This window comes from Penicillium arizonense, assembly GCF_001773325.1.
Source record: "Penicillium arizonense strain CBS 141311 chromosome Unknown PENARI_contig008, whole genome shotgun sequence".
Lineage (NCBI taxonomy): Eukaryota > Fungi > Ascomycota > Eurotiomycetes > Eurotiales > Aspergillaceae > Penicillium > Penicillium arizonense.
Genome location: NW_019173285.1, coordinates 916,133 through 943,834, shown reverse-complemented (window position 1 = coordinate 943,834; position 27,702 = coordinate 916,133). Strand labels below are relative to the sequence as shown.

The window sequence follows — 27,702 nt, the reverse complement described above, 5'->3', positions numbered from 1 at the left end:
ATTATGAATGTGAATACATCTATAACGACCATGGAAGTTATCATCTACGTAAACCAAGAAGATTATAAACGGGGTTACAGTAGAAACCTTCACGTACAGATCCATCTACTATTAACTTGGAATGGACCAGTTGTTTCGTTTCATTCGGGCTGTTGGTTTCACGGTGGCACGGGCCCATCACACCGAAGACCGAAACATCCCCAAATGCGATCGAGTCTTGTTGGACGAGATAACGTTGGACAGGAAACTGTTGGAAGGAACAGGGGTCTGTATGGATGAGAGGGTTTGGCCAAGGTTTGGCTTATGCGGGTGAGATGGGTGTAAGTATAGTAAGTACTTCGTACAGGAGAGAATCATGTAAGTCAATGTAGAGTAGATCAAGTTGTATATTGTAATGCACGTAGAAATGCGGTGTAGATTGCCGTATTTTCGCAGTGTCGAGGTATCATATCGTAAGAATCAAGAGTGAATGGACCCGCCAATGCCAATGCCAAAAAGGAAACAAGTCTATGCACAGGAATAAACCGAGAGATATCAACCACCCATACAAAATATCCCAAAATATCCCAAAATATCCTTCCCAAAAGATGAACAGAGAAAAGAAAACGTCCAAATCCCAGACCTATGTTGGTCAACGCCTCCCAATCCGAAACCAATAAACAAACCCCGCGTTTCATCAGCCCTCCCAGGGGCGTTTCTCTTCAAGTCATAGTTCCCAATATATTAACACGGAACTGGTAAAAAAAACAAGGGTCCTCCGGTATGTGTCGAAAATATTAAAACAGTAGAAAAGCAGGCCTGGTAATCCTCAAAGGGTAACCGGGCAGGTGTCGTAAATCCAGGGATAAATAAAGAGGAAAAAAATATATCCAAAAGGAAAGAAAAGCTGGTGGCCGAGTCCAGTGGATCATGATCAACGCGATCAACTTTTTGTTGTTTTGTCGGCAGCTTTTGGTATCCGCTCGATGGCGGAAAAAAGTGGAGAGAGTAAGGAGACCCGAAATATGCAGGATGGATATCAGGCAGAATTCAAGAATTCAAGAATTCACGCCTGAAGGCCTGAAGGTGGAGAGAAAAAGGGCGTAATATCATGCAGCATGCGTTATGATGGGTATTCCCATAGTGGAGCAAGGTGCAATCTAGACGGGGACCTCGAGTGGCAGGTTGGAATGGTAGTCCAAACCCCCATAGGCAAAAGGATCCGCAGGGTAGAAAGGCTCAGCGCAAGCGGACGGGAGTACCACCTTGCAGTCCGGAATCTGGCCTGAGGCGACCGGCGACATAGTATTGTCCGAGTAGTCCTCGGTGATAGCGGAGCCGTCGGAGGCGGCAGACTGGGAAAAGGCCGAGTACTGCGACGAGTCCGAGGACGAGTCGGACGGCTGGGCATGCAGGGGTTCCATGGGGCCCATGAACATTGGCATCTGAGGAATGTAGTTGAGGTGTTCCGGCACCCAGGGGGTCTGGGCCTGGGCTGGGGCCATGGGATTCTCCGTGAAGCGGGGACACTCCAGAATGAGCTGGCGCAGCTCGGGGATGGTGATGCGTTTACTTGGGTCGCGCTCGAAGACGCGGCTCAGGATACATACCATCTCTGGGGAGAGTGGAAGGATGGTCTTCAGGAAGAATGGGTCCTTGAGATAGGCCTGGAATGTGGAATCCTCGACGGAGGCGCGTTTCCATGGGTTGCGACCGCAGGTGAGGTTCACTAGGATTACGCCCAGACTCCAGACGTCGTTGGCGGCAGACATATAGCAGGACATGGGGCGGGCGTTGGACTGTTGGCACTCTAGTTTGGGTTAGTCATCTGTGTTAAGAAGACGCGAGGCTTGAACTTACCAGGCGACATGTAGAACGTGGAGCCGCATCCAAAGTCCGAGGTGAAGTAATCCGTGGTGGCCAAGCCAAAGTCGGCGAGCTTGACTGTCATTCCCTGGTTTGTAACGAGAACGTTCTCGGGCTTGAGGTCCCGGTGATAGATCCCGAGAGAATGGCAAAACTGTACAGCGTCCAGGAGTTGGAGGAATACACTCTTGGCCAAGGGTTCATTTCCAACAAAGTGGCCCTTGTCGGTGATGTTCGAGAACAGATCTCCCTCTGGACAGAACTCCATGACGACAAAGGTACAATCCGCGGAATCCATGATGCGAACTAAAGAAACCACGTTGGGGTGTTGGCTGGCCAGGTGATGCAGTCTAATCTCGCGCTGCTGGAACTTGAGTTGTCGGGGATCCAGTCCATTTTTGTTGAGGGCTTTGACGGCGTAGACCACGTTGGTGTGGATATCCACCGCGGTATAGACCACGCCATAGGCTCCGACACCCAGGACTGAGGTCAGTTGCAGCCGGTTGGCTAAGATGAATCCTAAACGGTCCTCGGGAGCATAACAGCGGGGAGTCGGCGAAGGTGGTGGTGTTGGTAACATGGCCGGAAACATTGTTACAGTCGTCCTGGAAGAAAAGAAAGGGCAACGATGTCCAGGGATATTTAAGAGTGTCCTTAGGTCCGCGGCAATTCACAAGGCATCCATTCCAATCCTCGGGTTATGAGTGGTCCGTGAGAGAGAGAGAGTGAGAGAGTAAGGGAGAATAGGAAGAGCAGAGAAGAGGAAGAGAGCGAGAGAGATGAAGGAGAAGGAGAAAGGAGAGTATAGAAACAAGGCAAGATAGTGTGTAAAGGTATAAGCATGGAAGTATAGCGGCGAAGGGGAATATTAATAGAGGATGGCAGCCTCGTGGAGGATCCACATCAAAACAATACCAAATACATAGCAACACAGTAGGATAACAGAGGATAACAGTAATATAACACAATAATAATAAAATAATCCCAAATAATAAAAATACCACACAATCTATGATGCGTATAATTATAGCGGTGTATCATTCTGCCAATCATAATGCCATGTTTCTTCTTGCCGGCATCCGCCACCGCCCGTGATTGGTCAGCTCCACATGACGATCAACTGCATGCTGCAGAATTCCCCCCTATTCTCCTTCTTCCCTTCCTCTCTGTGGCCCTCCCTCTGTGGCAATACGCCCACGTATTCCTAAACCTCCTGACACATTTGCCAACGCATTCTCCTCATGGCCCCCTTCCCAGCCCCGCTTTCAGATCGGACCCATACTACTTCCACTTTCGAAGGGAACTGTTGGTTGAATGCGGCACCCTCCACTTCCATGACTCTAACTGTGAAACTAGTGAAACAGAAAGTGAAGGATCAACCTCACCGTCTCTTCCCCCCCCCACTTTCAAGTCCAAGTCTAGAAGTGAGGCGATGAAGGAGGGGCGCTATGGCCAACCATTTGCCCTGTTCGTCTTTCGAGAACACCTGGCCCTGCTGAGCACTGCACAGGCCACCTCATCTTCTCCTGGCGCTAATGTACGTTAACCATCTGGGAGAAGTCCAGATGGTCGGAGTCTTTGTGTCTTCGTATTGGTCCTGTGCAACCCTGCCTCCCTAATCCTATTCTAAGGTGGCTGGACTAGTGACTTCGCCATTCTCATGGGAACCGCCCCGGTTGCCTTGTCTCTTGTCTTCCCTTTCTATCCACCTGCGTCATGATAGGCAAGGGCCATGTCCTGCTCCGAGTCGGACGTTTTTAGACATGTTTTGCCCCATCCCCACTCAAGTAGAGCAAGACTAAAGTTAACGTTAACTTACGAATTATTATAGTACATGTCTATTGGTATATTGCGGTGAGAACCAAATCAAAAAACACGGCCCCTGCCCAAAAGGTACCAGATCGACCTTGCCCCAGCCGGCCCAATCACCTCAAGCAAGTATCCGATGCATCACATCGGTTCCCAAGACCCGAACGTCGATTTCAACTAGTAGCATGTACAACAAAGGGAAAACAAAAATATGATATATCCAGATGTGATGCCCGTTTTACCCGTTTCGCCCCCTTCGACCTTGCAGCTTGGCTCCGGTACCCGATTAATGTACCCCAGGTTTGGCAATGCGGCTGGCCATCACTCGGACCCGAACGGCTTATTAGGGTTTGTTTTTGTTCATGAATCATCTCTCAGGTTTCTATGACTCTGGTTCGGGACTCTCTGGTTCAAGCTCTAGATCTAGTCCTCATTCTGTTCTAGTTCTGGTTCAGTCCCGCTCTCATTTCATGTGTCTCGTCTACACCGCTAGAGGTGATCCCAGATCTGTCATACGAAAGCACATCACACAGCACCACCCTACAATAAGTACTTACTTACACGGTCACAATCGTGGAACAATCTCCCTCCATTGGATCGAGTCAGTTCGCCTCAGCTACAGCTGCCGACCGCCACAGATCATCCTTGTTCTCCCTTTTCCCCTTTCTCTCTTTCCGTTTTGCCTCTTCAGCGCCCAAGTCTGCCTTAGATGGACTGCAGGTGGCGGGACCCACAATATAAACACACCGCGACATCATGACTGCTCCTGTACTTCCTGTATAATCCCTGTATAATGTAGGCAAAGTCGGAGATTAAATGCTAGGATGGCGGCTGGCTTTTGCCACGGTTTGTCTACTATTTACTGGACTGCATTCATACCCGGGTGGCGAGGACAAGGGGCTTCTGGAATTTATCCCCACTTGCTTCCATTGGACAGTAATCATGTTGGGGCTCATGATATTCTCTACTAATGTACGCATACTACAGAGTAAATGAAGTATACATCCATGTACCACATATATGTACAATAAAACCCTCATTGCTTTTTTTTTTTTTCACCTCGTACATATACAGTAAGCGAAACCATCCAACCAAAACCCAAAACACAACACCAGACTAGTCCCAAACTAGTCCCAAACTATAGAGTGTGCATGTATAGTCCGCCCAAGCTAGCCACCCAACGCAAAAGCAAAAGCAGGGAAAAAGGGAAAGGGTTAAAAAAAAAAAACCCAAACTCCCCAATCGGCACCCAACCAACGCCCCAACGCCCCTCCCATTCGCTCGCAATTACCTCGTTCCAAGCCGACCGGGCCAATAGCCAAGAATAACCACCCAGTAACCAACAACCAATAAGCAGACCTGCAGATATTATAGTGAGATACAGTAGAAAAGAGGCGGGTGGCCTAAGGCGTTTAGAACGAATAACCAATACGAGCACGATTAAGAATGTTCCATTGTGTATCCGCGATATCCGCTAGAATGCCATACTAAGACTGAGATACATCTGCCCCCTAACTCCTAACATAAACCCTACATAGTTTACTTACATAGTTAACTTTACCTAGTTAGGTATGAGCCTTTCCCCCACACCCAAAAAAGAGAAAGACCACACTCCAGAACCATGGAACCGAGGTAGCGAGAGAGTTTGGGATGAAAGAAATCTAGAACACTAGCTAGAGCCACAGTGGATGGTAGCTTATGTTCCGAGAAGAATGTAGGTTTTGTGTTCTTTGTTCTTTACCGGCAGTCTGGGTCGGGCGGCTGGAGAGTTGATGGACCATTTCTTTGATCTTTCTGGTAGGAGCTGTCGGCTTTCTTTGTCTATTGTGAGAGATTGCCACCGAGAGTTTGGTTCGGTTCGATAGTATAGTGTAGGGTTGAGGCTAGGCTAGAAGGCAGAGGGGGCTTGCTTATTTCTCGGGTTCTGGGGCTGGATGTAGGTTTTGGGACTCGAGTTGGTATGGCATGATATGATGTAGTGGGTTTGACTTGTTCCCTTGTTCTTTGTCTCGTACGTTCTACGGAGGTTATGAGGCTACACAGCGCTGCGTACGTAGGGTCCGAGGGGTTGGACTGGATGGATCTTAAGCCACCCCCTCGGTAAGGTGAGATAGGACAGGGCCCATCTAAACACATAGCGACAGGGGCTGGGGTTGTTGGCCCGCGGGAGAATGTTTGGTTTGGATCTGGACTTGGATTGGATTCAAAAGGTTGGAGATGCTAAGTTACATACTGTTTGTAGTTATGCATATTGACAGGGGTAAACCAACCCTCGATCATCCTTCTGTAACGCCGATATCTTGATTACATTATGCTTATGCCGACCGGACAGGGTCCGTCCAGGAGGCTGGGGCATCCTGGTCAGCAGGCAGTCGCTGCAATGCTGAAACTGTAGTCCCTTCCGTCATGCCACTTCGTTACACCTTGCGCATCAGGAACGGGTGCTTCAATGCATCCGTTGGCGTGATTCGTTTCTCGGGGTTCAGACTCAAGCAGCGGTCGAGGAAATCGATGAACAGGGTCAGATCTTTAGCGTCCATGTCGGACATTCCGCGCGTTCCCTGGCTCATCAGCCGGGTCTTCAGGTCACGCGTAGGTTTCTTGAAGTCCACAATCTTCGTAATCAGGCGCCCGGTGATCTTGTCTTCTTCCACGCTGTGGAAATTGAGCATATCATCAAAATGCTGGGGCGTCAGGGACCCGCGGCGTAGAAGCTTCGGCGGGTATTTGCCCCGGCATTCCATGATCGAGCGAAGCATCTGGTTGTTGTTTCGGCCGGTAAACAAAATCTTGCCCGTGTACAGTTCAAAGAGGGTACAACCGATAGACCACACATCGATGGCAAAATCGTAAGGGATGCCCAGGATGATTTCCGGGGCACGGTAGAACCGACTGACGAGGTAAGGCGTGATCTCATTTTCAGAGGCCGGAGACGCCGATCCCAGGTCGCAAACCTTCAGAATGTTGCGTTGCTCATTCACAAGAAGGTTATCCGGTTTGAGGTCTGCATGCAGGATGTTACACTTGCGGAGGAGACTCAGCCCGAGGAAAATCTGTTGCGCGTAGGCCCGGATCGCGCGCAGGTTTAGACCGACGTCTCGACCAAACTTCTTCAGGATCTCACGTAGATCCATGCTAAGGTTCTCAAATACCATGCACAAGTGGCCCTTGTGCTCAAAGTGTCGCTCGAACTTGATAATATGCTTCTTGTGTTCTGGATCCGCCGCCGTGAGCTGCTCCAGGATTTCGATCTCCTTCATACCGGCCTTGCGCATCGTCTCGTTTTGACGAATGATCTTGACGGCGACCAGATTCCCTGTCTTAGTGTCGGTTGCACGTACGACGGCTGAGAACATTCCTTTGCCTAGGTTCTGCGTGACATGATATCTTCCGTTGATCAGCTCCCCAAGACGGACGTTGTAGTAGCCCTCCGAGTCGTCCCAGTTATCCATCATACTGATATCAAGCTCCTTGCCTTGAGGAACAGCTGACATTGCTGAGGCATGTGCCGGGGGCCCGTCTTCGGCGAACATATCATCGTCGTCTCCAAACATGTCGTATGCATCATCTTTTGCATCAGGGATGAGAACATCCTGTTTAGCTGTTTGAGTTTCATCATATGCGGCAGAAGAAATGTCGTCCTTGTTGATCTGCACATTGCTATGTTTCTCTCTCTCTTCCTTCATGTCAAGAGTTGGGTCATAATCAGCAGCAGAGGGCTCATCTTCATCGACACCGTCGACACGGGCCTTGGAATTGGCCAAATCAACATCCTTTCCTAGGTTGAAATTGGGGAGATCCACCGGCTGTTCCTGGGGAGTTCCTAGGGGAGAATCTGTACCCACATGTTAGATTTCGATACAAAATAAGATGGTCCGGGATAAGCATACCTGACGCCTCCTTTGCACTAGCCGGCTCACTGCCAGGCGTAGATGTATCAGTCTCACCCTCACCGATGTTTTCCACTGCTTTCAGATGGAGAGGAGTCGCCTGGCTTCGGTACTTGGCCCGGATAGCCTCACGACGTTTGCGGCGAGCTTCAAGCTCAGCGGCTTCATCGGCTGGCTCGGATTGACGCGACTCCACGGGTTCGGGGTTAGGGTGGTGCTCTCTATAGAGCTTGTTAGTTATGTCATCAACATAGATTATTGGTCAACGTACTCATCAGCCACCGAGGCTTGCAATTTAGATGCCTGCTCCTGATTCTCTCGAGTTTCAGCACCAAGCTTTGAATCCCGGGCGACAGCAGCCTTCCCTCGTTCGCTCAATACCTGTTCGGTGGGCCTGTGTCTTCCGGAGTCCGCTGAAGGCACAACACCATCTACCTTCTGATCAAGCTCGTCGCCTGAATACTTCTTGGGCTTTCTCGTTTCACGGTATGGGGATCGGCTGCGGGTGCGCGGCCGCTTGTCTTGGCGTCGATCGTGGTCATCACTGTATCGCAATCCCCCACCATAGCTGTCATCGCGGTCATAGTCATAGTAGGACTTCGGCCGCCGGCCGGGAGGAGATCGATCTCTGTTCCTGTCGTCGTATCTAGACCCGTAATTTCGCGAAGGCTCGGGTCGGGAGTGTCGGCTCTCGTATCGGCTCTCGTACTCGTAATCATCGTCACGCCGACGCTTGGAACCTCTGTTATCCCGGTATGGAGAGCGAGATCGGGGTCTTGGGGACCTCCGGCGGCGTGGCGAACTTGGGCCATCTAGTGATGGGGACAAGGGCGCAGAGGGTGGACTATCTCTGGTGGGACGGTCAACGCTGATGCCTTTAGAAGGAGGTTTTGACGCAGTTGCCTTCATCTCTGGTCCTGGTTCGATGATCTCACCCTCAGAAGGGGTCGATGAGGACCTCGATCTGTGATGCGACATGGTTGCGACGGGCCGAGGAACTAAACAACACGCACAGGTGATCTTCTTTCTTCTCGCTTCAAGTTCAATCGGAATCGGCCTTTGGAGGAGGCTTCAAGCAAGTAAGCAACGCTCAGTTAGCGTAAGCTCCAGTGAAAAACGATCTTCTGAAAGCAAAGGGAGTTGTGAAAGTCCAACCGGCTGTAAGAGGCCTGCCTTCACACCAAAGCCTTGTATCAGTTTATCCTCCCAAGCGCATAGCTTGTCAAAACAAGCTTGAGAGATGATTGCAAATGCAGGTGTCGATGATGGAGATGGGTTGAGATGAGCCATCGCGGTTTGAGGTTGGAGATAGGGCAGATTCTGTGCCAGGCCCGAAGAAGTAGGCGGTCAACCCCAGTCCCCTCTATATGATAAGCGCCCCTCGACGCTCTTTTTTTCGCCGTTGAACGTCGCCTCCAAAACACACCGTTTCTCTTTAGGTCTTTTTCTTTCCGTTCCCACGGTTTTACCTCAGACAAAATGGGTGGTCAAGGCAGAGAAGGTACGCAAAATATTGGATTTCTTCAACGGACTTCACTCACTGACATTTTTGCGACTTGCAGGTGGCAAGGTTAAGCCTTTGAAGGCCGCCAAGAAGGATAAGAAGGAACTTGATGAGGAGGACCTTGCTCACCAGGCCAAGCTCAAGGCTGGTATGTCTCGTTTTCACTCCACAACGCCCGATTCCGTGTACTGATCTTCTTTGTAGATGCCAAGGCTAAGAAGGACATGATGGAGGCCGCCAAGGGCAAGAAGGGTCCCCTCAACACCGGCCAGCAGGGCATCAAGAAGTCCGGCAAGAAATAAGCGGATCGAACAACCACGGCGAACCCCCACAACGAACCTGATGCCAGGCTTCCCTCGACTCTTTCACGACTTTCACGAGCCATGTTCATTGAGAGCGGAGGATGGGTGGTTTCAAATGATAGCGCCAGCATTATGACAACACTCATCGGTTCTCTATGTGTCCTTGTATAGCCTTAGCCACCAACACATACTATACCTCACGTTTGATCGCAAATCTACATATTTACAATTCTTGCGGCCAAAATCTCGTAAAAAAGAAACGAGTGAGAATTAGAACTAGTTGAAACAAACAAATGAACGAAAAAGCTCAACAGCTTAGACAATCCGAATCGAAGGGGGTATCATCCTGCCTTACAGAGTTGCGCAGTAGGGAAATTGAACGCTAAAAACAACCCACGCCCCAATAATCGGAACAAAAGAACATGCCACCCTCCCAGAGAACAAAGCGCAAAAAAGCAGAAAGAAAAAGATTAGAGAAAATAGCAGAAAGGATCAGTGCATAAATCTCCGCAAAAGCATTAACAAAGATAGACAGCCACTAACTAGTGACACGCTTGACCCAGAGACTATTACCATCACCATTATTCTCCTTCTCATCGAATCGGCGCCATGCACGAGCAATCTTCATTCCAAGATCATGCTCTTCCTTCTTTATCTCATCGATCTCACTCCCAATACTCTGAAGACTCTTCTTGACCTCAGCTTTGGCGGCCAGGTCATAAGCAATAGAGGTAGGCTGAATGACCTTGCCTAACTCATCAACAACAGTCTGCAAGGTAAATCTGCGCTGGGCAAGCTCATTCCGCTTGGCTTCCAAAGCCTCAATACGGCCCTGCGCATCCTTGGGTCCCTCGGGCGGGGGAGGAGGCGTCTGATTCTCCGCAGGCATCTGCGCTACCTGGGACGGGGTAGGCTTGCGAACCGGCTTCTTGGCAATTGCAACCGGTGACTTCTTAGAGATCGGTATGCCGTTGGGAACCGGGCGACGTCGGGACATGATAGAAGAAGCAGACAATAGGTCATCTGTGGACCGAGTGTCAAGCTGGAAGCTTACGCGCGGGCTTGCATTCTGACCACCGGAGTCAGTGGTCGTGTCAGTGGTCCCGCTGAAGCGAGAAGCCGGTTCATTGCTTGGCAGCATCATGCTGGCGATCCTGTCGTCGTCGTCGAATTTGAAGGTTGGCGGGTCTGGTCGTGGGTGACTGGGGGCGTGGTCTGTTGCTGGTCTTGTGGGCACGTAAGCCGGGCCACCTGCACTGATGGTCGTGACTGTTGATGGGACGAAACCCAAGTTTCCTATCTGAGCACTCGGCTCTGTGGCCCGGTTGGAATGTGCTTCCTTTGACAACACTTCCTTTGACAACGCACGTGACGACGATCTGGCTCTGAGTTCTGGAGAGGGTTCCTCGCTCTTTGAGAAACTGCTCATCCGGGTTCGCGTCTCGTTGAGCCTTTTGATGGGGCGGAGCTGCTCGCGACCCCAAGTGAGTAGGTTGGATGTATGTGATCCAGATGGTTTATGGGATGAGGTGGCGCGTGTTTTGCCTGCTATAGTTGAGGGTGGCCCAGGCGCGAAATTTGGGAAATCCTCTGGTCGCTCAGGAGCGAAGCGAGTGAGTTTGGGCTGGACAGGCTGCAGTGTAGATTGCGAGGCAGTGTATGTTTTATCGGCCATGGGAATTGGAGATGGTGCAGAAGACACCCGATATTCCTTTTGCGCAGGAGGAAAAGGTTGTCCTTCCTCCAGTGGCGATACGCAAAAGCTACTCTGGCTACCATGCCATTGACCGGGATCCGGCGATCCCATAGAAGAGACGTCTGAATATCTCTTTTTCATGTCATGTGATGGGACTTGTTTGTTGACAGCGCCCGAGTCACTATCATGAATTAGACCTTACTATCAAACTTGTAAAACACTAGACTCACCTTGGCAAAGGAGGTAGACCCTTGTGTTTATCCCGCGACCCCGGAGGAGACGGAGACGGGCTTGATGTGGGGTTCCGTCGAGACTTGAATGGCCCTTTGGACCACATTGTGATCTGCGTGATACACGGCTGATCTATACGATTAGAGTCGCAAAAGAAAGCAGAGATCTCACGCAGTACGTTCAGAAGGATGAGATGAAAGAGAAAGGACAAAAAAAAAAAGGGAGAACTCTCGAGGAAAGGGGGTTGAGACCGTTATTTTTAGGCAGCGGACCACGGTCAAGCCCGGAAGTGTGCGGAATATAGAGCCAGGTTCTCGAGATGTATAGATCGAAGACAAGAAGTTATTCAGAGAGAAGATCTAGAATACAGGAAAAGACAAGGAAACAACATGGCATCACTGATTCAAGCTAAGTGGTCAGGCAACAAATTAAAATGGGGGTGATCCAGTGGAGATGAAACGGCTCAGGGCCTGCTGGCGTTTTAAATTAGCAATTTGGAGGCCTGATCTCCAATCATTCACATGCAATATGATATAATAATAGATCAAGAAGACACTGACATACTAAAGTTGAATATCAAAGTAGACGTCGGCAAATGACAATCACGTGCACAGTATAGCGCGGGGAGCTCGTCATCCCGATATTCCCGGACTTCTCCATTCCAACCTCAAAACATGGCAGGTATGCGATGTGCCACCTCCCACATGGCCCAACCCCGCTAACAAGCAAGCAGACAATTCTGTACCACAGGCCGAAGTGTTTGTGTCCCCACTCCCAAGTCCTCCCACATAGTTGTACCATCTCCCAAGCTCGGAATCTCGACAAACTAACAACACTACCCCAACAGGATGTCGATCGCATCACCAATCAATCTAATCCTCCTCTCCCTCTTCGTGGTGCTAGTTTACTGGCACTTCCGGCCCAAGGCACCAGTCGCCCTCCCGCGCGGCCCACCACCAGTCGTCTTCAAGACCTACACCCCCAAAACGCTGATCAAATACAATGGCTTGAACGATCAGCCCGTCTACCTTGCTGTGCGGGGTCGTGTCTTTGATGTTTCTCCTGGAAGGAACTTCTACGGACCGGTATGTGGGATTCCCGTGAAACGCCAACCTAGGAATACAATACTCGGGCTAGGTCTAGATTTGGAGCTGGGCAGACGCTGACGATGCATGGTTTTAACAGGGCGGTCCTTACGAGAACTTTGCTGGCCGCGACGCATCCCGCGGTTTGGCTCACCAGAGCTTCGATGAGGAGATGTTGACTAAGGATTTGTCGGCGCCGTTGGATAAGCTGGAGGACTTGGATGAGGATCAGCTGGAGAACTTGCAGTCGTGGGAGGAGCGCTTCTTGGAGAAGTACCTCGTTGTTGGAAAGTTGGTTGCTGAGGGTGATCCTGAGGCTCCTTCGTCGTGACGGCATAAATGAAGTAAACATACATCTCCGGTGTTTGTTTGGGGGTAGAATGACCTATTTGGAAACGTTGCAGGTTCTTGATGGACTGGGGAAACCTTGGGTTATGATTAACATTATCGTTGACTTGCACTAAAAGCTACGCGATTCTTTTTTTTCGGGATTATCTTATACCATCTCTGTAGAAACTTGCGATTACTGTTTAGATCAAAGAAGGGAGATTTAAAGCTTCCAAAGTCTTGCATTTGTTTTCGACAGTCAAACAAAAATCAATGCCTGAATCAACAACCAACAACCAGCGAAAAGCAACCCAAAGCTCAAATGTCATAATCATCGTAACCTAAGAAATATCACAGAAGCTAAACCGAATTGGCATCCAACCTTGTAGAATAGAAAGATAAATAACAGGTGGATTCGAGAAAAAGCTTTTTACAGCTCCGCACGCAGCTTCTGGGCCTTCTCGGAGACCTTCTCCTGCGCCTTATCGGCAGCTTCTTGGCCCTGGGCGCGGCCGCTGGAAGCGCCGATCTTCAGCTGCTCCAAGGCCCACTGTAAGGTATCCACGACCTTGGCGTAGATGGTGTCACGCGGGTTGGTGGTGCCGTACTTGAAGTACTGCGCGTTGCGGCGAGCTGCGGCTCGGAGCTCATTGATGCTTGAGCCCTGGTAGACGGGGATGCCGTACGAGTCAAGGTATCTCTTGAGTTCGGAGTGCGACCACCGGTCAAAGGTGGCATCCTTGGCTGATCCAGTGGCTTGGGCGAGAGAGGCAGTTGCAGAGGCGTACTGCTCACCACCAGCCTTGGAGGCCTTGGCGTAGGAGTCCTGGGCACTCTTGACCAGCTCTTCGCGCGAGGCATCGGCCTTCTTAGCAGCCTTGCTGTTCATAGCAGACAGGTATTTCCTAGAAATGTCAGCGAGTGAGAACATTGACGACATGAACATTGACTTACAGCAGGTGCTCCTTATCCCAAGTGTCAAAGTTGTACTGGTTCCATCCACCGGCAGCCTTGTGGGCGTTGGCGCGGACGGCGGCAATGAGCTCATCGCGCTTGCCATACTGAGGAACGGGGATGCTCCGGGCATCAAGGAATGCCTTGAGGCGGGTGTCAGACCAGCCCTTCAGTGCAGCGTTGAACTCATCCTCGGTTTTCATCTTGACGTCATCGGTAGCGCGTGCATATTGGTTTCCAGCTTTGGTGGTAGCAGCGCCCCACGCATCCTCGGCAGCGGTAGAAGCACTCGAGGCAGCACTAGAGGCCTGGCCGACGAGATACGCACGGTTCTTGCGGGCGAGAGCGATGAGTTCATTGCGCTTGGAACCCTGAGGGACCCTGACATTGTGCTCATCAAGGAACTCCTTCAGCTTCGAATCGGACCAGGCATTGAAAAGTTCGTCACTCAAGGACTGCGTGGCAGACTCAGCGGAAGCAGAGACAGATGCAGCGATTCTCTGTGCCTGCAAGCTGGCAATGCGAGAGTTGCGGCGCACCGAGGCGATGAGCTTGTCACGGGTTGATGGCTGAGGAGCGGGCCATCCACGCTCGTCGAGCCATGCCTTGAGATCTGAATCGGACCACGACTCATACAGCCAGTCTCCGGGGTAAGAGGCGGTCTCACCGACCTTCTTGGCGATCGATTCATAGTTCTCACGCGCAGTCTTGATCAAGACGTCGCGCTTGCGGGGCTGGGGAGCTGGAATGCCGTGACGATCAAGGAATGCCTTCAACTGAGTGTCGGACCAACTATTTGGGTTAGTTTCATTTGCTGGCAGCGTTAAAGTAAACAACCTACGTGTCGAAGATCCATTCCCTCGCATGGTGAGCTTGGTCGTTGATTTGGTCGGCCACTGATCCCAAAGGTTTCTGCACTCTGGAGTCCCAGTTGGTCTTGACCAGGTTCTCTAGGTCCCGGCGGTCGGCGGGACTAGGGTGAGGGATATCTGTGGAGTGTTAATCGATGTAGCTGCTAGGACAGAGAAGTATATCATACCATGGTCGGACAGCCATCGCTCGAGCTCAGTTTCGTGCCATTTATTGTAAACTGCTGCCGTTAGCTCGCGAACTATCTCAGTCATGATGACAACGCACCAGCCTTGCTCCACCAGCTGGTAGCTCCCACTGCTTCAGTGGACGCGAGTAAAAACAGAAGGCCAGTGGCCAAATTCAGCTTCATCTTGACCTTGATTTTTAGGTTCAGTAGAAGGGTATATTGCAAGAGCTAGAACAATTATTTGATCAACTTAGCAAGAGAAGCATGAGAGAAGAAGAAAGAAAGAGATGCTTAAAAAGAGCAAAGCAAGAAAGGACCAGGGATGATTGCGCAGTGACGTAGTTGGGGAATTTGCCTTGGCTGGATGCATGATTCATCAATTTCGTATTCCGTCATGGCAGTTAAGCAGTGAATCTTGTTATGACAATGGCAAATAAACATTAACTGGACCTGCGTTCAGATACTTGATACTATAGAGTGAACATTGTATAGAGTGAAGTTGAAATTGAAGCTAACATCAGGCGCCGAGGCACGAATACCCAACAGGGACCCTTGTGCGGGGATTGTCTTCTCCCCTGATCCCCCTACGCAGTTGCATTGACTGAACACTTTTTGATCTGGATGTGATCCGTAGGTTGATCCGGTTGATCCTCTCTCACTAGTTCCAGCTCTAGCTTTAGCTCTAGCTCCAGCTCCCTGCGACCTACGGGCTACCCCGACCTCTGAGCTCAGCTCCGTAGCTCTCCAACATGGACCCATCAACGCCATACTGCCGTGAGCTGGCCTCGCCCAACGCCTTCCAAACCGTGTTATCAGTGTATGCTCTCATATACCCAAAACTAACATCCAGTAACTAACAAGGAACCTCAGCTTGATCGTCTTCGGCATTCTCCTTTCATACCTTCCCCAACATATCCGCATCATTGCCCGCCGAAGCTCCTTCGGGATATCGCCCTATTTCGTGCTACTAGGGGTAACATCCGGTACATCAGCCTTTGCCAACATCCTAGTATTTCCATCCACAGCCCAAGATGTCGCCTGCTGCCAGGAGATCAGCGGCGTGGCATGTTTCGCAGGGCTGCTCGGCGTCGTCCAAGTGGGCACGCAGTGGCTCTGTTTCTTCACCATGTGAGTCCATGCCCGACCGGGTCTTGAAATGGTATGTACCATAAGAAGTGAAATCCTAATGTATCCCATCTAGTCTGCTCCTATTCGTGATCTACTTCCCACGAGCAACGTCCCCAACAGACCCGGTAAGCGCTGTATCCTCCACACCCAACGGACCGACCTACCGCACCGCGCTGGTCGTAACAGGGCTATGCCTGCTCCATGCGCTCGCAACGATAATAATATCTGTCGCCTTCAACATCCGCCAACCAGCCGCTATGCCGGCCTGGGCGAACTTCCTCGGTATTCTGTCTGCCGTCCTCGCATCCATTCAGTACTTCCCGCAGATCTATACCACGTTCCGGCTGCGCTGTGTGGGGAGCTTGAGTATCCCGATGATGTGCATCCAGACACCTGGCAGTCTTGTCTGGGCGAGCAGCTTGGCTGCGCGCAAGGGATGGGCCGGTTGGAGTATATGGGGTGTGTTGGTTGTCACAGCCTGCTTGCAGGGTTCTTTGCTGGTGATGGCGATCTACTTTGAATACTTTGGGTCCAACCATAAGGGGGTAGCGGGGCATCATGTTGATGAGAATGGGGCTTTGAATGGGGCTGCCCCTGCTGATGAGCGAGCCGAACATGAGCCTTTGGAGGGCCCATCTGAAGAAACGCCATTGCTTCAGAGCCATTGATTTGCGGCTCATAGATGTGGCATGGTGGAACCACGCTATTTTGTAGCTTTACATAGAGCGAAATCTTATGTGTTTCTATATTGGTCCAAATAGACTTCATTCATATCGAAGATTGAGGCGTGTAGATCCTTTGCGACACAATTGGTTCTGGTTAGCCCCATCAAGGGGTATCCTTTTCACAAAAAAATCATTCCTCCTATCATTCTGTCATGGCCATTATCTGCGAGTCTATGATTTAGGCGTTGTAGACCAGCTGGAACATCTCGTTGTTCACAAAGTAGTTTCCGCCGGCATCGCGACGCAGGTTGAAGACATGGATGAAGTTCATCCGATGGGTGTCGTCGGCCTGTTATTGAAAAGTATTATTAGCCAGGAAACCAGAACAATGATATATTCATATGACGTACGAGGAGGTGACCATGCATCATGATCATGATGGCAGTCTCATTCTCATAAGACTGGGACATCACGCTGACAAGCTCGCGCTTTACCTGGGGCATGCCCTAGAAAACCCGTCTGGTGTCAGCATACACAGTTTCTTGTCAAGAGGAGCCCTTTATAGCGCCGATTTGGGGGTTCACGCACGGCAATCTTCTTGAGGAGCTCCTCGCCCTCAAGGGTTTCGCCTTCATAGGTGAGCTTGGATTCAGGACGCTGTTGAGAATGTTTGAATGAGTATCCGGTGTCTTGCCTCAAGTCCCGGGTAGAGTTGGCTTACGTAGAGAGGAGCGAGGTTTTGGCGATCTCCCTCCAAGCTCTCATAGTAGAACTTCAGGAATTCCTCTGTAGGGCCGGTAAGTCAGGATAGGCTCCTATGTATAGATTGCACCATTGCCGACTGAGGCATAGTTCACAGCTCAACGGGGAGAAGATCGGGAACGGGGCGCATTGCTGGATTTATGAGAAGGAGTGAGGGACGTACGGGCGATTGGGCCTGATTGGTCTAGATAGGGTGAATATGTTAGCCAATTTTTGTTCCATGTCAAGTTTTGGTTCGATCTTCAGTAATCCCTCAGCTGCGCAGAACCGTTCACGCATCGCATTGCCGTCTGGGGACTGAGGCTGAGAGTACTGCGAGAGTGATAGGAGCGGGAGAGTGCTCAGGGTATTCTCAAATAAGACGTACCGGGTCCGGGCATTTTGAATGAGTTGTATGAGTAAACCGAGAGGAGCTTAAGTGGTTCAAAGAGAACAGAGATGAGGAAGAAGGTATTTGTTGATGAGGGGTTGTGGGGCATGAAATGTATTTCTGCCGCCCTTCCGCCTTATGCCATATACATTCTGCAACTTTTGAACATTGCTCTTCCAAGGTTGTATGAGACATAGACGTCTAACTATTTTATTTGCCTATGAATAACCGCATTGCCTACTAACTCAACTATGCATCTGTAGAGTCTACGCGAGTTCCGCGAGTTCCTGGGTCGGCTTTGTATACCTAGAAAGTTGCGATGTTTATCCCTCGTTTGGCAGATACAAACTATCTCTTCTTTCTCTGCTAGGTACCTAATAGGTATACTCATAATCAGAGTTGTCAGGCGCTCGATAATTCCTAGTGTTTGGGCAGCAAGTCGGCACATTGAGGTCAGTGCTCACTGTATATCTGTCTTTGACTCATACAATTGCCATAGCCCAATGCTGGTACATTCTCGTTGAAATTATAATTCCCATAAAGCCGAAACATAGGTTTCTGCTGTCAAGAAAGAAGGATAGAAGCCAATTCGATGTCTGATATTCTGAGGACATCATCCCAGTAGGTGTCCTAGCATATAGGAGGAGTAGGGTGAAACAAGATTTCGAGATTATCCTACGCAGTCTCAAAAGCAGGTGGTTGTATTTAACAGTCTTTTAATATTACAAAAGCAGTAGCCCTAATTTTTCCTCCCACAAAGACTTGTGCATTTACCATTAAAAGCGGATCAAGAACTCGTACGAGGGAAATATCTGGGTTCGCTCAATCTCGCCGCGCTCAGAACCTGAAAAGTCGAGTACTCCCCCGGTCTTTTCGGGTGCTTCCACTTTCTTGCTGCCAAATTGGCCTCGAAATATCCGCAAGTCGCCTTTGGATCCGGGTCAACCTTGCCGGTCTCAAGTAGTTGCGTGACGATAGTATCATGTCCAGAATCCCTTGCCCACCACAAAGGCGTCTGTCCCTGAAGGTCCTTGGCGTCCGGATCGACCATGCTGTTCTCAAGTAGCTGTTTGACGACGGTGCTCCGCCCAAATCGTGCGGCCCAATGCAATGGCGTCTTGTTCCAATCGTCCCTCGCATTCGGGTCGACCTTACCGGTCTTAATTAGCAGTTTGACGATATGGTCATGTCCATGGCGGGCTGCGTAGCTCAGTGGCGTGTGTCCACGTTGATCTATCGTGTCTGGGTCGATATTTTCCGTCTGAAGTAGCAGCTTGACGATGGTTTCATGACCATTGATGGCTGCGTTGGTCAGTGGCGTCCATCCACCACTATCCATCGCGTCTGGGTCGACCTTTCCCGTCTCGAGTAGCTGTTTCACGACTTTTTCATGCCCCTCTATTGCCGCCCAATACAATGGCGTCCGCCCCCCATTATCTTTCGAGTCTGGGTCAACCTTGCCGGTCTCAAGTAGCAGCTTGACGATGGTTCCATGCCCTTTACTTGCCGCGTTGCTTAGTGGTGTCTTAACAATCTGATCATTGCCATTTCTTGCATCTGGATCAACCTTGCCGGTATCGAGTAGCCGCTGCACAATACTATCATGGCCTTCCAATGCTGCCCACCATAGGGGAGTTCCTCTACCGCTTTTCATCGCGTCCGGGTCGACCTTACCGGTGTCGAGTAGCTGCTCGACGACAATGTCATGCGCGTTTTTCGCCGCCCAACACAGTGGTGTCAATCCGCTGCTGTCTTTGTGGTCCGGAGAGACACGTATATCTCTTAGCAATAGCTCAACAACCCTGTAAGCCCCTGCCTCTGACGCATATGACAAAGGTGTCCTGTTTCGCGGGCACCCCAAGTCTGGGAAGCTCCCCGAGTATATCAGTTCTCTTGCGATGTCGACGTTCCCATTTGCTGCTGCGTATGATAACGGCGTTCTGCTTGCTGCATCTTGAAAGTCCGGCTCAGTGTTGAGTTCAAGCAACGCGCGTACGACCTCAGCCCAGCCACGCTTAGCCGCTAAACAAAGGGCATTCCCTTTCTGTTCGCTCTCCATATTGGATGCCGGACGAGTGAGAGCGAGCAATGTTGTAGTTAAGCAGCCGTTCTCCGTTGTGCTGAAAAGGTCAGTTCTGCTAACTTCATCTCGTTCAACCCCATTTGCAACAGCAACATAGCGGTCAATGACCTCGCATATAGATACCGAGTGGCTAGACTTCTGTTTCTCGAGCCAGGAGATTCCATCCATACCGAATGTCCTTTTATCCACTAGGGCCCATCGATATAATTCCCCCAGAGCAATCGTCGCTAGCTCGGCAAGAGTATATTTAGAAGCCCGTTGGTGGTTCCCGTCTTCATCAGGCGTATCTGCAAGGGAGGATTGAGATTGAATGCAGATTCTCCACACCCATCGTAGCATTTCTTCGGCCTTTTTCCACTCGTTGCTTCGGCGTTGCTTGGTTGCACTTTTCCCCGCTGCGGCCAAGACACTTGCTGGAGAGGGCGTCTTAAGGTGAGATATCATCAACGGCACGACACAAAGAAGAGCTTCCTGTCTTGTGCCCAATTGCATCTGCGCAAATAATGTAACAACCTCAGTCACCAGGCTGTTCTGGAGTCGAAAAGGTTCAGTTTCTTGAAGATCAACAGGTCCAACGTCATCCACAATGTCAAGAATGCTCTCAAGAAACGACGAAAATATCTCCTGAGCACATGCTGACACGAGGGAGCCGTTGATCGGAGCGGAGAAAAGGCTGGATGTCTTGGAGACTTGACTCTGCGACGACTGTGCAGCTTTGCGGCCAAAGAAACGAACCAGCGTTACATTGTGCTCGACTGGCAGTGGGTTTTTCGTCTGTTCGACCGTCTTCCCCCATTTTTTCCATATGGCACTCATGTCACTAAGGTCGGAGGTGGAGGGTAAAGTGTATTTCGTCATACTATTGAGGTCGTCACCGAGCCATATCCCCAAATCTGCTTTTATCACTTGTTCGGCTGGAAGGACCCGTCGTGCCTTAATTCTGCCAGCTATGGAGTTCGTGAGGCCAGTGTCTGGATCTTGTACCTCTATAGCTGGATCTGACTTCAGTGACCACACCCACAGTCCTAGGAGACCTTCGAGCTCCATACTGTTTTTGAGTACCCAGTATTTCCCAGTGTCCAGATCCTTTTGACGAGTGAATTCTAGGTAGAGCCTGTGATCCTTCGAAGATATCGTAGTGTCCTTGAGATGTTCGGAAATGGCGCAGTCAATGCCCCAAAACATGGATATGGCTTCCTTCCACTCTTTCTTGATCTCGGCCTTGGAGAATATGGTGTCCACCGTAGCCTCAATCAAAGCGGCCAGTTGTTGGCTTTCGGTTCGGACCTCGACCATCTCACTCCTGAAACTTCTCGCCGGGGCAGTGGATGAAACTGTAAGTGATGCGAGGCGGGTCCGATACGCTAATAATATAGCGGCAGCATTATGGGGCATGTTGGCAGTTGGATCCTTGAGGCTGATTCTGTCCGTATTAGGCGCACCTTTGAATCTCCAGAGGTAACGAGATTGAGGACTGGGAGGTGATCGGGCAGATGATTTGGAGGACAGACTGGAAGACGACCACCAAAGTGACGAATCGTCTTTTCCGATTTCTTTTTTGATGGCATCTTTCAAATCCTTCTCAATGATGTTCCGACCAATACGCAAGGCGAGCCAGTCTAGTTCATGACCAAGGATTTCATCTGGAAACTTGGCAAAGGAGTTTGCGTCGGACTTGAACCGCTCCATGCGAAGGGCAGCCCGCGCCGTGCTCATTACCAGGACGATTCCCAGCTGGGCCACGGCAACTGCCGAGTGTATACCGCGGAGGCCAGTAAACTGGAGGACAAAGCCGGAGATAGTGGTTCCGATGGCTGTCCAGACTTCGAATTTCCATTCTCTAGGCCCGTTTTTCCTCCTTGAAGTCGTGTACTTTTCCAGTCGATCGTCATAATCCGTATGCGAGAAGGCGTCAAAAGTTTGATCACCAACTATCTGATTTCCAGGCTGTACCCAATACATAGATGAGTTGTCTGTATAGTTCTTTTGTCGAAGCCAGACATCTTCATCCGTGCTCTGGCCCACAAGAAAAGCGCAATAAAACATTCCGCCGCAGACCAGGACAGTCCCAATTACCAGCAGTGGACATGCATAGGACTCCGGGCGACTGCCATTCTTCTCCCATCTCAGATAGTATGTTACAACGCCAGCGAAAACTAAAACAGCAGATTGCAGAATCAGACCTCCAAGAGCAATTGCATTGAAAACAGCATTGGGTTGCTTCTTAATCCCGATATTTAGGGAGAGATTCGGAGAAAAAACTGTGTGAGGAGAGTCCTCTTTCAAGTCTGACTCCGGGTCTTTCTGCTTCTTCCTCTTTGACTTTTGCTTCTGCCAAGTGCACTTGCCCTTTCCCCGAACATATTCTTGAAATGTGTATATTCCCGCTGTATCGTCGCTTTTGTCATTGAAATCATGATCTGGATCATGAACAACCTCTAGGATCTTCGGACGGCCAAAGACACGCGCGATGCCCCCATTGTTATAAAGCTCACACACGTCCCGGCTTGTAGAAGAACACAGCTCAGCTTCTGCGTTTCCCGCTCCTTCTTGAGCTCTGCCGATGAAGGCACGTAGCGATGCGGTCCCACACACTCGGATCGCGGAGACGACCGCTGTGAGGATGCCCATTGGAGCCATTGCGAAAATAAAATAATCTGTTGTAGTTATGCTTTCACTTAGGTATTGCTTTGTTATTTGTTCACCAAAGAGAGACAGAAATGGTGCGAGATCGGTTGCGAGATTGTTCGAAAAGTCGTCCCAGCCGCCTGCGCGGACTGGTGGAAGAGCGAGGAGGATTGTGAAGATATACGTGGACATCCTCAGTCACTATCGATACATCCATATACAATAAATCGTGCGGTGGTACAATAAATCGACTGTGGTGCAGCGTAATTGAGCAGATTAACATCGCCAGCTATTGACTATTAAGGGCTCATTCACCCATATCTAAATCAGCAATGAGGCTGAGCAATAGCGATGCTGCCAATAACGTCCCTGGCGACTTAGACTTGCAGAAATGGCGCCGAGACATGCGTTCCTATTCGCCGACTCTTTGTTTCGATGCCATACTTACGGGCGCTTGCGTAAATGTTGATCTCTGACGTGTCGATACGCCCAGGCGAACATACATACTGGTGGCTTTTTCAACGGGATATAAAGATAAACCATAGCGCTAAGTTGTTCAAATGGATTGGTTCAGAGAAAATAATTTCATGTATTTTTGTGGGATTGCTTAGTGAATCGGAGAAAAGTTGGGGGCCGTTAGGTACAAATCTTGTTGAGGTATTGACAGGGTTCTCAAACAGACAACTTTCGAAACGCTGGTAGCATCAATAATTCTATGCATTATCTCCCTGACTGGTAAAATTTGGAGGGGCAGAACCATTTCAAAATTTGCCACAAGTTTCTTCGGATATTTTTAATAGTATTGCCCTCGGCCATATCCTACAGTATAACTTAACTACCCCCTTGATCTATGCGATTACTCAAGTCACATATCCTTAGTTACCTCCCGGGCGCTCAAGTCGATGGTTGATGCCCTTATTTTGCAGTTCCCAGCTCGTTAGATGCGAGAACTAGAATAAAGATGTGGACGCCATGTCCTGCACCTGTCTGAGGACCCAGGCTTTCATCTATTTCTGCGAGGAGAGTAGAGTTTGCTCCAGTATGGTCCGATTCGAGCTCCATAGTATAGATGGCAGTTCAGTAGCTAGGTCTTTAAATCTTCTTTCTTCTGCTGTTCTCGCCAAATAAAAAACAACCTCACTAGTCAAGCCTTTTACGAAGACTAAAGCCTTGACTGTCAGATCTGGGACTAGGATACGACTAGGTTTCGAGTAGAATGGTGTACAGCATAGTCACCTTTTACGGAGAAAAGCTCAACAGGTGTCCAGAATGAGCATGTGGACCACGACGGGCATCTTGCTATAGAGAGCCAAGAGCTATCAGTAGCTTTAAAAATTACAATATAGCGACGTAATAACAGATAGCCAACTACATAGCTATAGTTGCTGCTAGAGACAGATGTCGAAGAGTCGTGCGAAGAACAGATCCAAGGGGTTTGTATGGAGTACTTTACTACCTTTGGGGATAAGAGACATCAGTGCTTCGTGACAGCTTCGAGTCCGGTAGTGGTTTCGTAGTAGTCCTCTAGAGCCACCATGGATCTCAATAGAAAGCTAGACGTTTCTAGGAATTTGGGGGGAAAAACAAGTCTGAATTTACTCATTGCCGTCTCGGTATTTTGTCTAGAAACCAGATTCTTGGAAATGATATCAACGAAAAAAGCATGTTCCACACAAATTGACGCATCAATGACGCCGAATCCTACGGTCGCATTCTAACTATATACGACTCCTTTTCACGAGAGCTAAAGCTCCCTGCACTTTCGTATTTATTCTTTGCACGATTTAATCAAGTTTCACGACCAATAATCCCCAAAATGTCGCAGATGGGAGAAACTGACACTTTCCAACCGCCAAAGGCGGCTCAGAGTCAGGAAAAGCCCGGGTTAGGCTATATTTTCGCTTTTTCAAGTCATTTGCGCTAACTATTCGTTACTAGACTGGAAAAGAAAATGGCACCCCCTAGTGAAGTCACCAAACTTGAAGGAAGCCAAGGATTTGTTGAATATACCGGCGCGGATAAACTCAAGGACAAAAAGGTCCTCATAACTGGTGGCGAGTATGTTTACAACCTTTTTGATTTTCCTACATACGCTAACATCAAAAAGCTCCGGCATTGGTCGGTCAGTCTCGGTTTTGATGGCCAGAGAAGGCGCAGATATTAGTATTGTTTATCTACCGCAAGAGCAACATGATGCGGAAGAAACAAAGGCAATGGTCGAAGCAGAAAATAGAACCTGTTTGCTTATTCGTGGAGACTTGAGAAAGTATGACTTCTGTCGTCAAGCGGTTGAAGAACACATCAAGAGGTAAGTCTCGTCAATTATTAGACTATTGTCAGCAGAGATTAATTACGAGCCCAATAGACACGGTGCTCTGAATGTGCTCGTCAACAATGCCTCGAAACAGTATTCGTGCAAGGATCTAGCAGAGATCGATCTCGAGAAGGTCGAAGATGTGTTCCAATCGAATATTCTCCAGATGATCGCAATCACAAAATACGCCCTTCCACACATGTCTAAAGGCGACTCGTAAGTCAATACTTTTATTATCAGTTTTTGATTACTTATTGATACTAACGATTCTTCAGGATCATCAACAACACCTCAGTGGTTGCTTTCCGCGGTACGGCCAGCATGGTGGATTATGCTGCCACGAAGGGAGCAATTGTTGGGTTCACAAGGTCTCTCGCACAACAGCTCATTCCAAAGGGTATCCGAGTGAACGCCGTCGCGTAAGTACTCTTTATATTCTTCGTTGTTTGACGTACTAATCTTGAGCAGCCCCGGCACGATTTATACCCCAATTCAAGTCGACACACGAGATCCCGAGGGTATGAAGAACCTGGGCGAAAGCAAACCTCTCGGCCGTCCCGGTCAAGCCAGTGAAGTTGCTACCAGCTTTGTGTTTTTGGCCAGCAGAGATGCCTCTTTCTATTGTATGTGCCACTATCACCGCGAAAATACCCGAGAACCATGCAACTAACCGCGATATAACGCAATAGATGGACAGATACTACATTGCTATCCACTAGGGGATTAGCTTCTATCCTGATTTGCAGTTTAAATAATCCTACAGGAATGCGACGTTATTTTCACGTTCATGAATGTACACTTGTCTCTATGTCGGTAATATCTTTCGAGCCATAAACAGGAAGATACTTCGATCTATCTAAATACAAATACTCCTCTAGTACGTCACTGCTTTGCGTGCACGTCCTCATCCGTCCTTTGAGAATTGTACAGTGCTGTCTGTAAAACGTCGAATACTATATACCCTTCGTCTCTGGGCGATTCATTGCTTTTCAAAGACTGAAAGTAGTCGTCAGACCTCTTGAACCGGTCCTTTACCCGTTCATTGAGCCCCACAAATCTGAGATCCGCATCCGGACCTGCCCATTCCCTCAGAATACATCTGATATCAGCAAAAGCTTGCATGGCGGTAGCATCAACGTGTGCAACTCGAGCCATATCCACAATAACAGCGCACAGTCTGGGCAAGGGGCTTTCCTCTGTGTGTTCAGTGCCTGCTTCTTTGCGTAGAGCTCTGATATGCCTACCCTTTGTATCGTTCCACAGTCTCTCGGTCGCGCTAGCTGAAGTTTCGTTGATAGAGTGAGCAGCGGAGAAGACTTCGTCCATCCCCGAGCTGTATGTATAAATAGCATCTGTAATCTGGCGCGTGATACGAGCAGCATTGGGGTACAGCACTGAGTCCTGAAGCATAAAGAGCATGGCATCGTCAGGGACAGCTGCTACTTTCGAGTTGGATTGAGACTGGTACAATTTCGAAAAGTTGTCAGTCGTGACCATGGTCACACCAGAAAACGCGAGTCGAAGTAAGACGTAGACAAGGCTATAACCGACCGCAACGGCAATGCCGATCTCGACGTCGACGAATAAAGTTACCCAAAAGGCAACCATGCTACCGATAAAGTCGGCGAAAGAGGTCTTCCAATAGTGCCAGAACACATGAAACGGGAGAATTATCTGCCACACCGCAACTATGATGATAGCTGAAAGGGTAGCAGACGGGATCCAATAAAATGCATCTGTGAGCTTGTAGATGCTAACCAGTACACAAGCAGTGGTGGCCAAACCACTCAGAGGACTCTTGACACCAGACTCCGAATTGACAGCAGTGCGTGAAAAGCCCCCGGTGACTGGCATACTAGAGAAGAAACTTCCGAACATATTAACCAGACCGATATAGCTCAGTTCTTGGTCTTGCTCGATAACATAACCATGGCGCCGTCCAAACGCTTTACCAATGGCAAGGTGCTCCAAAGCCGCAGCTAGGAAAACGGCCACACTGCGACCCGCGACTTTGAGAAGTAAGACGCTGTCAAGTTGCTTTGGAGGGATGATTCCTGTGCTCTTCACTTTCGAGATTCCAAAGAGAGGGTCGGAGCGACGGGACTTGTTCACCCCCCAGCTAATTGCGGTAACCAGAACGAGGACAATTGCATTTCGAGCAACCGAGAGATACCATAGAGCGCGGTACTTCTTGCCCCATTTGCGACCAACGAATTGCAAGCTTAAGAGAAGAACGATGCAAGATATGCCAACCAAGAAAGCCCGCCAGTTTGTTTCAGGAAGCTGTTTGAAGAATTCTCGAATCACAGCCGCTGTGCTAGAACCTTTCTTGCTCTCACCAAATAGTTCTTTAAGTTGTTGAAGCACAATAGTAATTGCGGCGGCAGAGACATATCCCGAAAGAACAGGAAGAGGGATAAAGTCGAGAAGAAATCCAAGGCGGAAGAGGCCCAGGATCAGGGAGTATATTCCCACCCAAAAAGCGGCGGCGCTCGCAATGGCTTGAGCAGTGTACCCTTCACCAATTAGCCCAGTCACGATTTCGCCAGTCAGCAGACCCATGATCGCGGTTGGACCAGCTGTGACATCTGAGAATAGTTCCAGTTAGGACAGCTAAAAACGGCATGACAGACAGACGTATAGGAATATCGAAACCTTTTGATGTGCCCATAATTGCATAGAATAGCGTCGGAAGCCAACTTGAGATAAGGCCATAGGCGGTAGGAATGTTGGCAACCTTAGCATAAGCCAGACTCTGGGGGACTAGAAGAATTCCAATTGTGATACCTGTCCCTTGTTAGTTCTGATTTGAACTCGCGCGAGACTATCTTACCGGCCACTAGATCACTCCACAACCAAGAAAGAGAATATTTTGGAATCCATTGCACGATAGGAGCCTTTTCAGCTAGGTATTTAGCTGTAGCCTTAGGCAATTTCGGCAACTGTGAACTGGCAAAGTCCACGAAGCGACTGATATTGGCATCATCCCGGATGGCCTTCACGAGCTTTCCTCTCGAGTTCATTGTTTCCCGTTTGGGATAATGCTTGAAGGAGAGAAAAGAGACAGAAG

General features: G+C 49.5%; 11 protein-coding genes across 11 annotated transcripts; 4 read left to right on the top strand and 7 right to left on the bottom strand.

The window, feature by feature from the left end:
• Positions 1-1,139: 1,139 nt before the first annotated feature.
• Positions 1,140-2,437, bottom strand: PENARI_c008G01799 (serine/threonine-protein kinase; the record flags this gene model as incomplete). The annotated part of the gene is made up of 2 exons (XM_022631326.1): positions 1,140-1,789; positions 1,840-2,437. 2 exons carry the CDS (start codon positions 2,435-2,437, stop codon positions 1,140-1,142), a joined length of 1,248 nt encoding a protein of 415 aa, XP_022488667.1.
• A 3,634-nt stretch (positions 2,438-6,071) lies between these two features.
• PENARI_c008G09029 (putative serine/threonine protein kinase (Prp4)) lies at positions 6,072-8,522 on the bottom strand (the record flags this gene model as incomplete). Its single annotated transcript, XM_022631571.1, has 3 exons — positions 6,072-7,489; positions 7,545-7,765; positions 7,816-8,522. The coding sequence occupies 3 exons, from the start codon at positions 8,520-8,522 to the stop codon at positions 6,072-6,074; spliced, it is 2,346 nt and encodes a 781-aa protein (XP_022488856.1).
• Positions 8,523-9,023: 501 nt separating this feature from the next.
• On the top strand, positions 9,024-9,350 carry PENARI_c008G01619 (translation machinery-associated protein 7; the record flags this gene model as incomplete). The annotated part of the gene is made up of 3 exons (XM_022631317.1): positions 9,024-9,045; positions 9,107-9,196; positions 9,253-9,350. 3 exons carry the CDS (start codon positions 9,024-9,026, stop codon positions 9,348-9,350), a joined length of 210 nt encoding a protein of 69 aa, XP_022488696.1.
• Positions 9,351-9,888: 538 nt separating this feature from the next.
• On the bottom strand, positions 9,889-11,383 carry PENARI_c008G00382 (uncharacterized protein; the record flags this gene model as incomplete). The annotated part of the gene is made up of 2 exons (XM_022631277.1): positions 9,889-11,227; positions 11,277-11,383. The coding sequence occupies 2 exons, from the start codon at positions 11,381-11,383 to the stop codon at positions 9,889-9,891; spliced, it is 1,446 nt and encodes a 481-aa protein (XP_022488734.1).
• Positions 11,384-11,951: 568 nt separating this feature from the next.
• On the top strand, positions 11,952-12,693 carry PENARI_c008G08826 (cytochrome b5-like heme/steroid binding domain-containing protein; the record flags this gene model as incomplete). Its single annotated transcript, XM_022631557.1, has 4 exons — positions 11,952-11,958; positions 12,011-12,035; positions 12,125-12,362; positions 12,463-12,693. The coding sequence occupies 4 exons, from the start codon at positions 11,952-11,954 to the stop codon at positions 12,691-12,693; spliced, it is 501 nt and encodes a 166-aa protein (XP_022488485.1).
• Positions 12,694-13,119: 426 nt separating this feature from the next.
• On the bottom strand, positions 13,120-14,865 carry ish1 (double-strand break repair enhancer MSC1; the record flags this gene model as incomplete). The annotated part of the gene is made up of 5 exons (XM_022631511.1): positions 13,120-13,594; positions 13,644-14,435; positions 14,485-14,632; positions 14,683-14,733; positions 14,781-14,865. 5 exons carry the CDS (start codon positions 14,863-14,865, stop codon positions 13,120-13,122), a joined length of 1,551 nt encoding a protein of 516 aa, XP_022488512.1.
• A 566-nt stretch (positions 14,866-15,431) lies between these two features.
• PENARI_c008G12270 (PQ-loop repeat-containing protein) lies at positions 15,432-16,478 on the top strand (the record flags this gene model as incomplete). The annotated part of the gene is made up of 3 exons (XM_022631685.1): positions 15,432-15,499; positions 15,553-15,810; positions 15,884-16,478. The coding sequence occupies 3 exons, from the start codon at positions 15,432-15,434 to the stop codon at positions 16,476-16,478; spliced, it is 921 nt and encodes a 306-aa protein (XP_022488454.1).
• A 235-nt stretch (positions 16,479-16,713) lies between these two features.
• Positions 16,714-17,617, bottom strand: PENARI_c008G11036 (uncharacterized protein; the record flags this gene model as incomplete). The annotated part of the gene is made up of 6 exons (XM_022631647.1): positions 16,714-16,824; positions 16,886-16,981; positions 17,064-17,132; positions 17,197-17,261; positions 17,401-17,421; positions 17,605-17,617. 6 exons carry the CDS (start codon positions 17,615-17,617, stop codon positions 16,714-16,716), a joined length of 375 nt encoding a protein of 124 aa, XP_022488825.1.
• A 777-nt stretch (positions 17,618-18,394) lies between these two features.
• PENARI_c008G05413 (ankyrin repeat domain-containing protein) lies at positions 18,395-22,330 on the bottom strand (the record flags this gene model as incomplete). The annotated part of the gene is made up of 1 exon (XM_022631459.1): positions 18,395-22,330. One exon carries the CDS (start codon positions 22,328-22,330, stop codon positions 18,395-18,397), a length of 3,936 nt encoding a protein of 1,311 aa, XP_022488792.1.
• Positions 22,331-24,134: 1,804 nt separating this feature from the next.
• Positions 24,135-25,359, top strand: PENARI_c008G06667 (uncharacterized protein; the record flags this gene model as incomplete). The annotated part of the gene is made up of 7 exons (XM_022631489.1): positions 24,135-24,202; positions 24,257-24,376; positions 24,426-24,626; positions 24,684-24,848; positions 24,908-25,051; positions 25,101-25,255; positions 25,352-25,359. 7 exons carry the CDS (start codon positions 24,135-24,137, stop codon positions 25,357-25,359), a joined length of 861 nt encoding a protein of 286 aa, XP_022488608.1.
• Positions 25,360-25,514: 155 nt separating this feature from the next.
• PENARI_c008G12325 (uncharacterized protein) lies at positions 25,515-27,655 on the bottom strand (the record flags this gene model as incomplete). Its single annotated transcript, XM_022631689.1, has 3 exons — positions 25,515-27,220; positions 27,270-27,419; positions 27,466-27,655. 3 exons carry the CDS (start codon positions 27,653-27,655, stop codon positions 25,515-25,517), a joined length of 2,046 nt encoding a protein of 681 aa, XP_022488855.1.
• Positions 27,656-27,702: the final 47 nt, after the last annotated feature.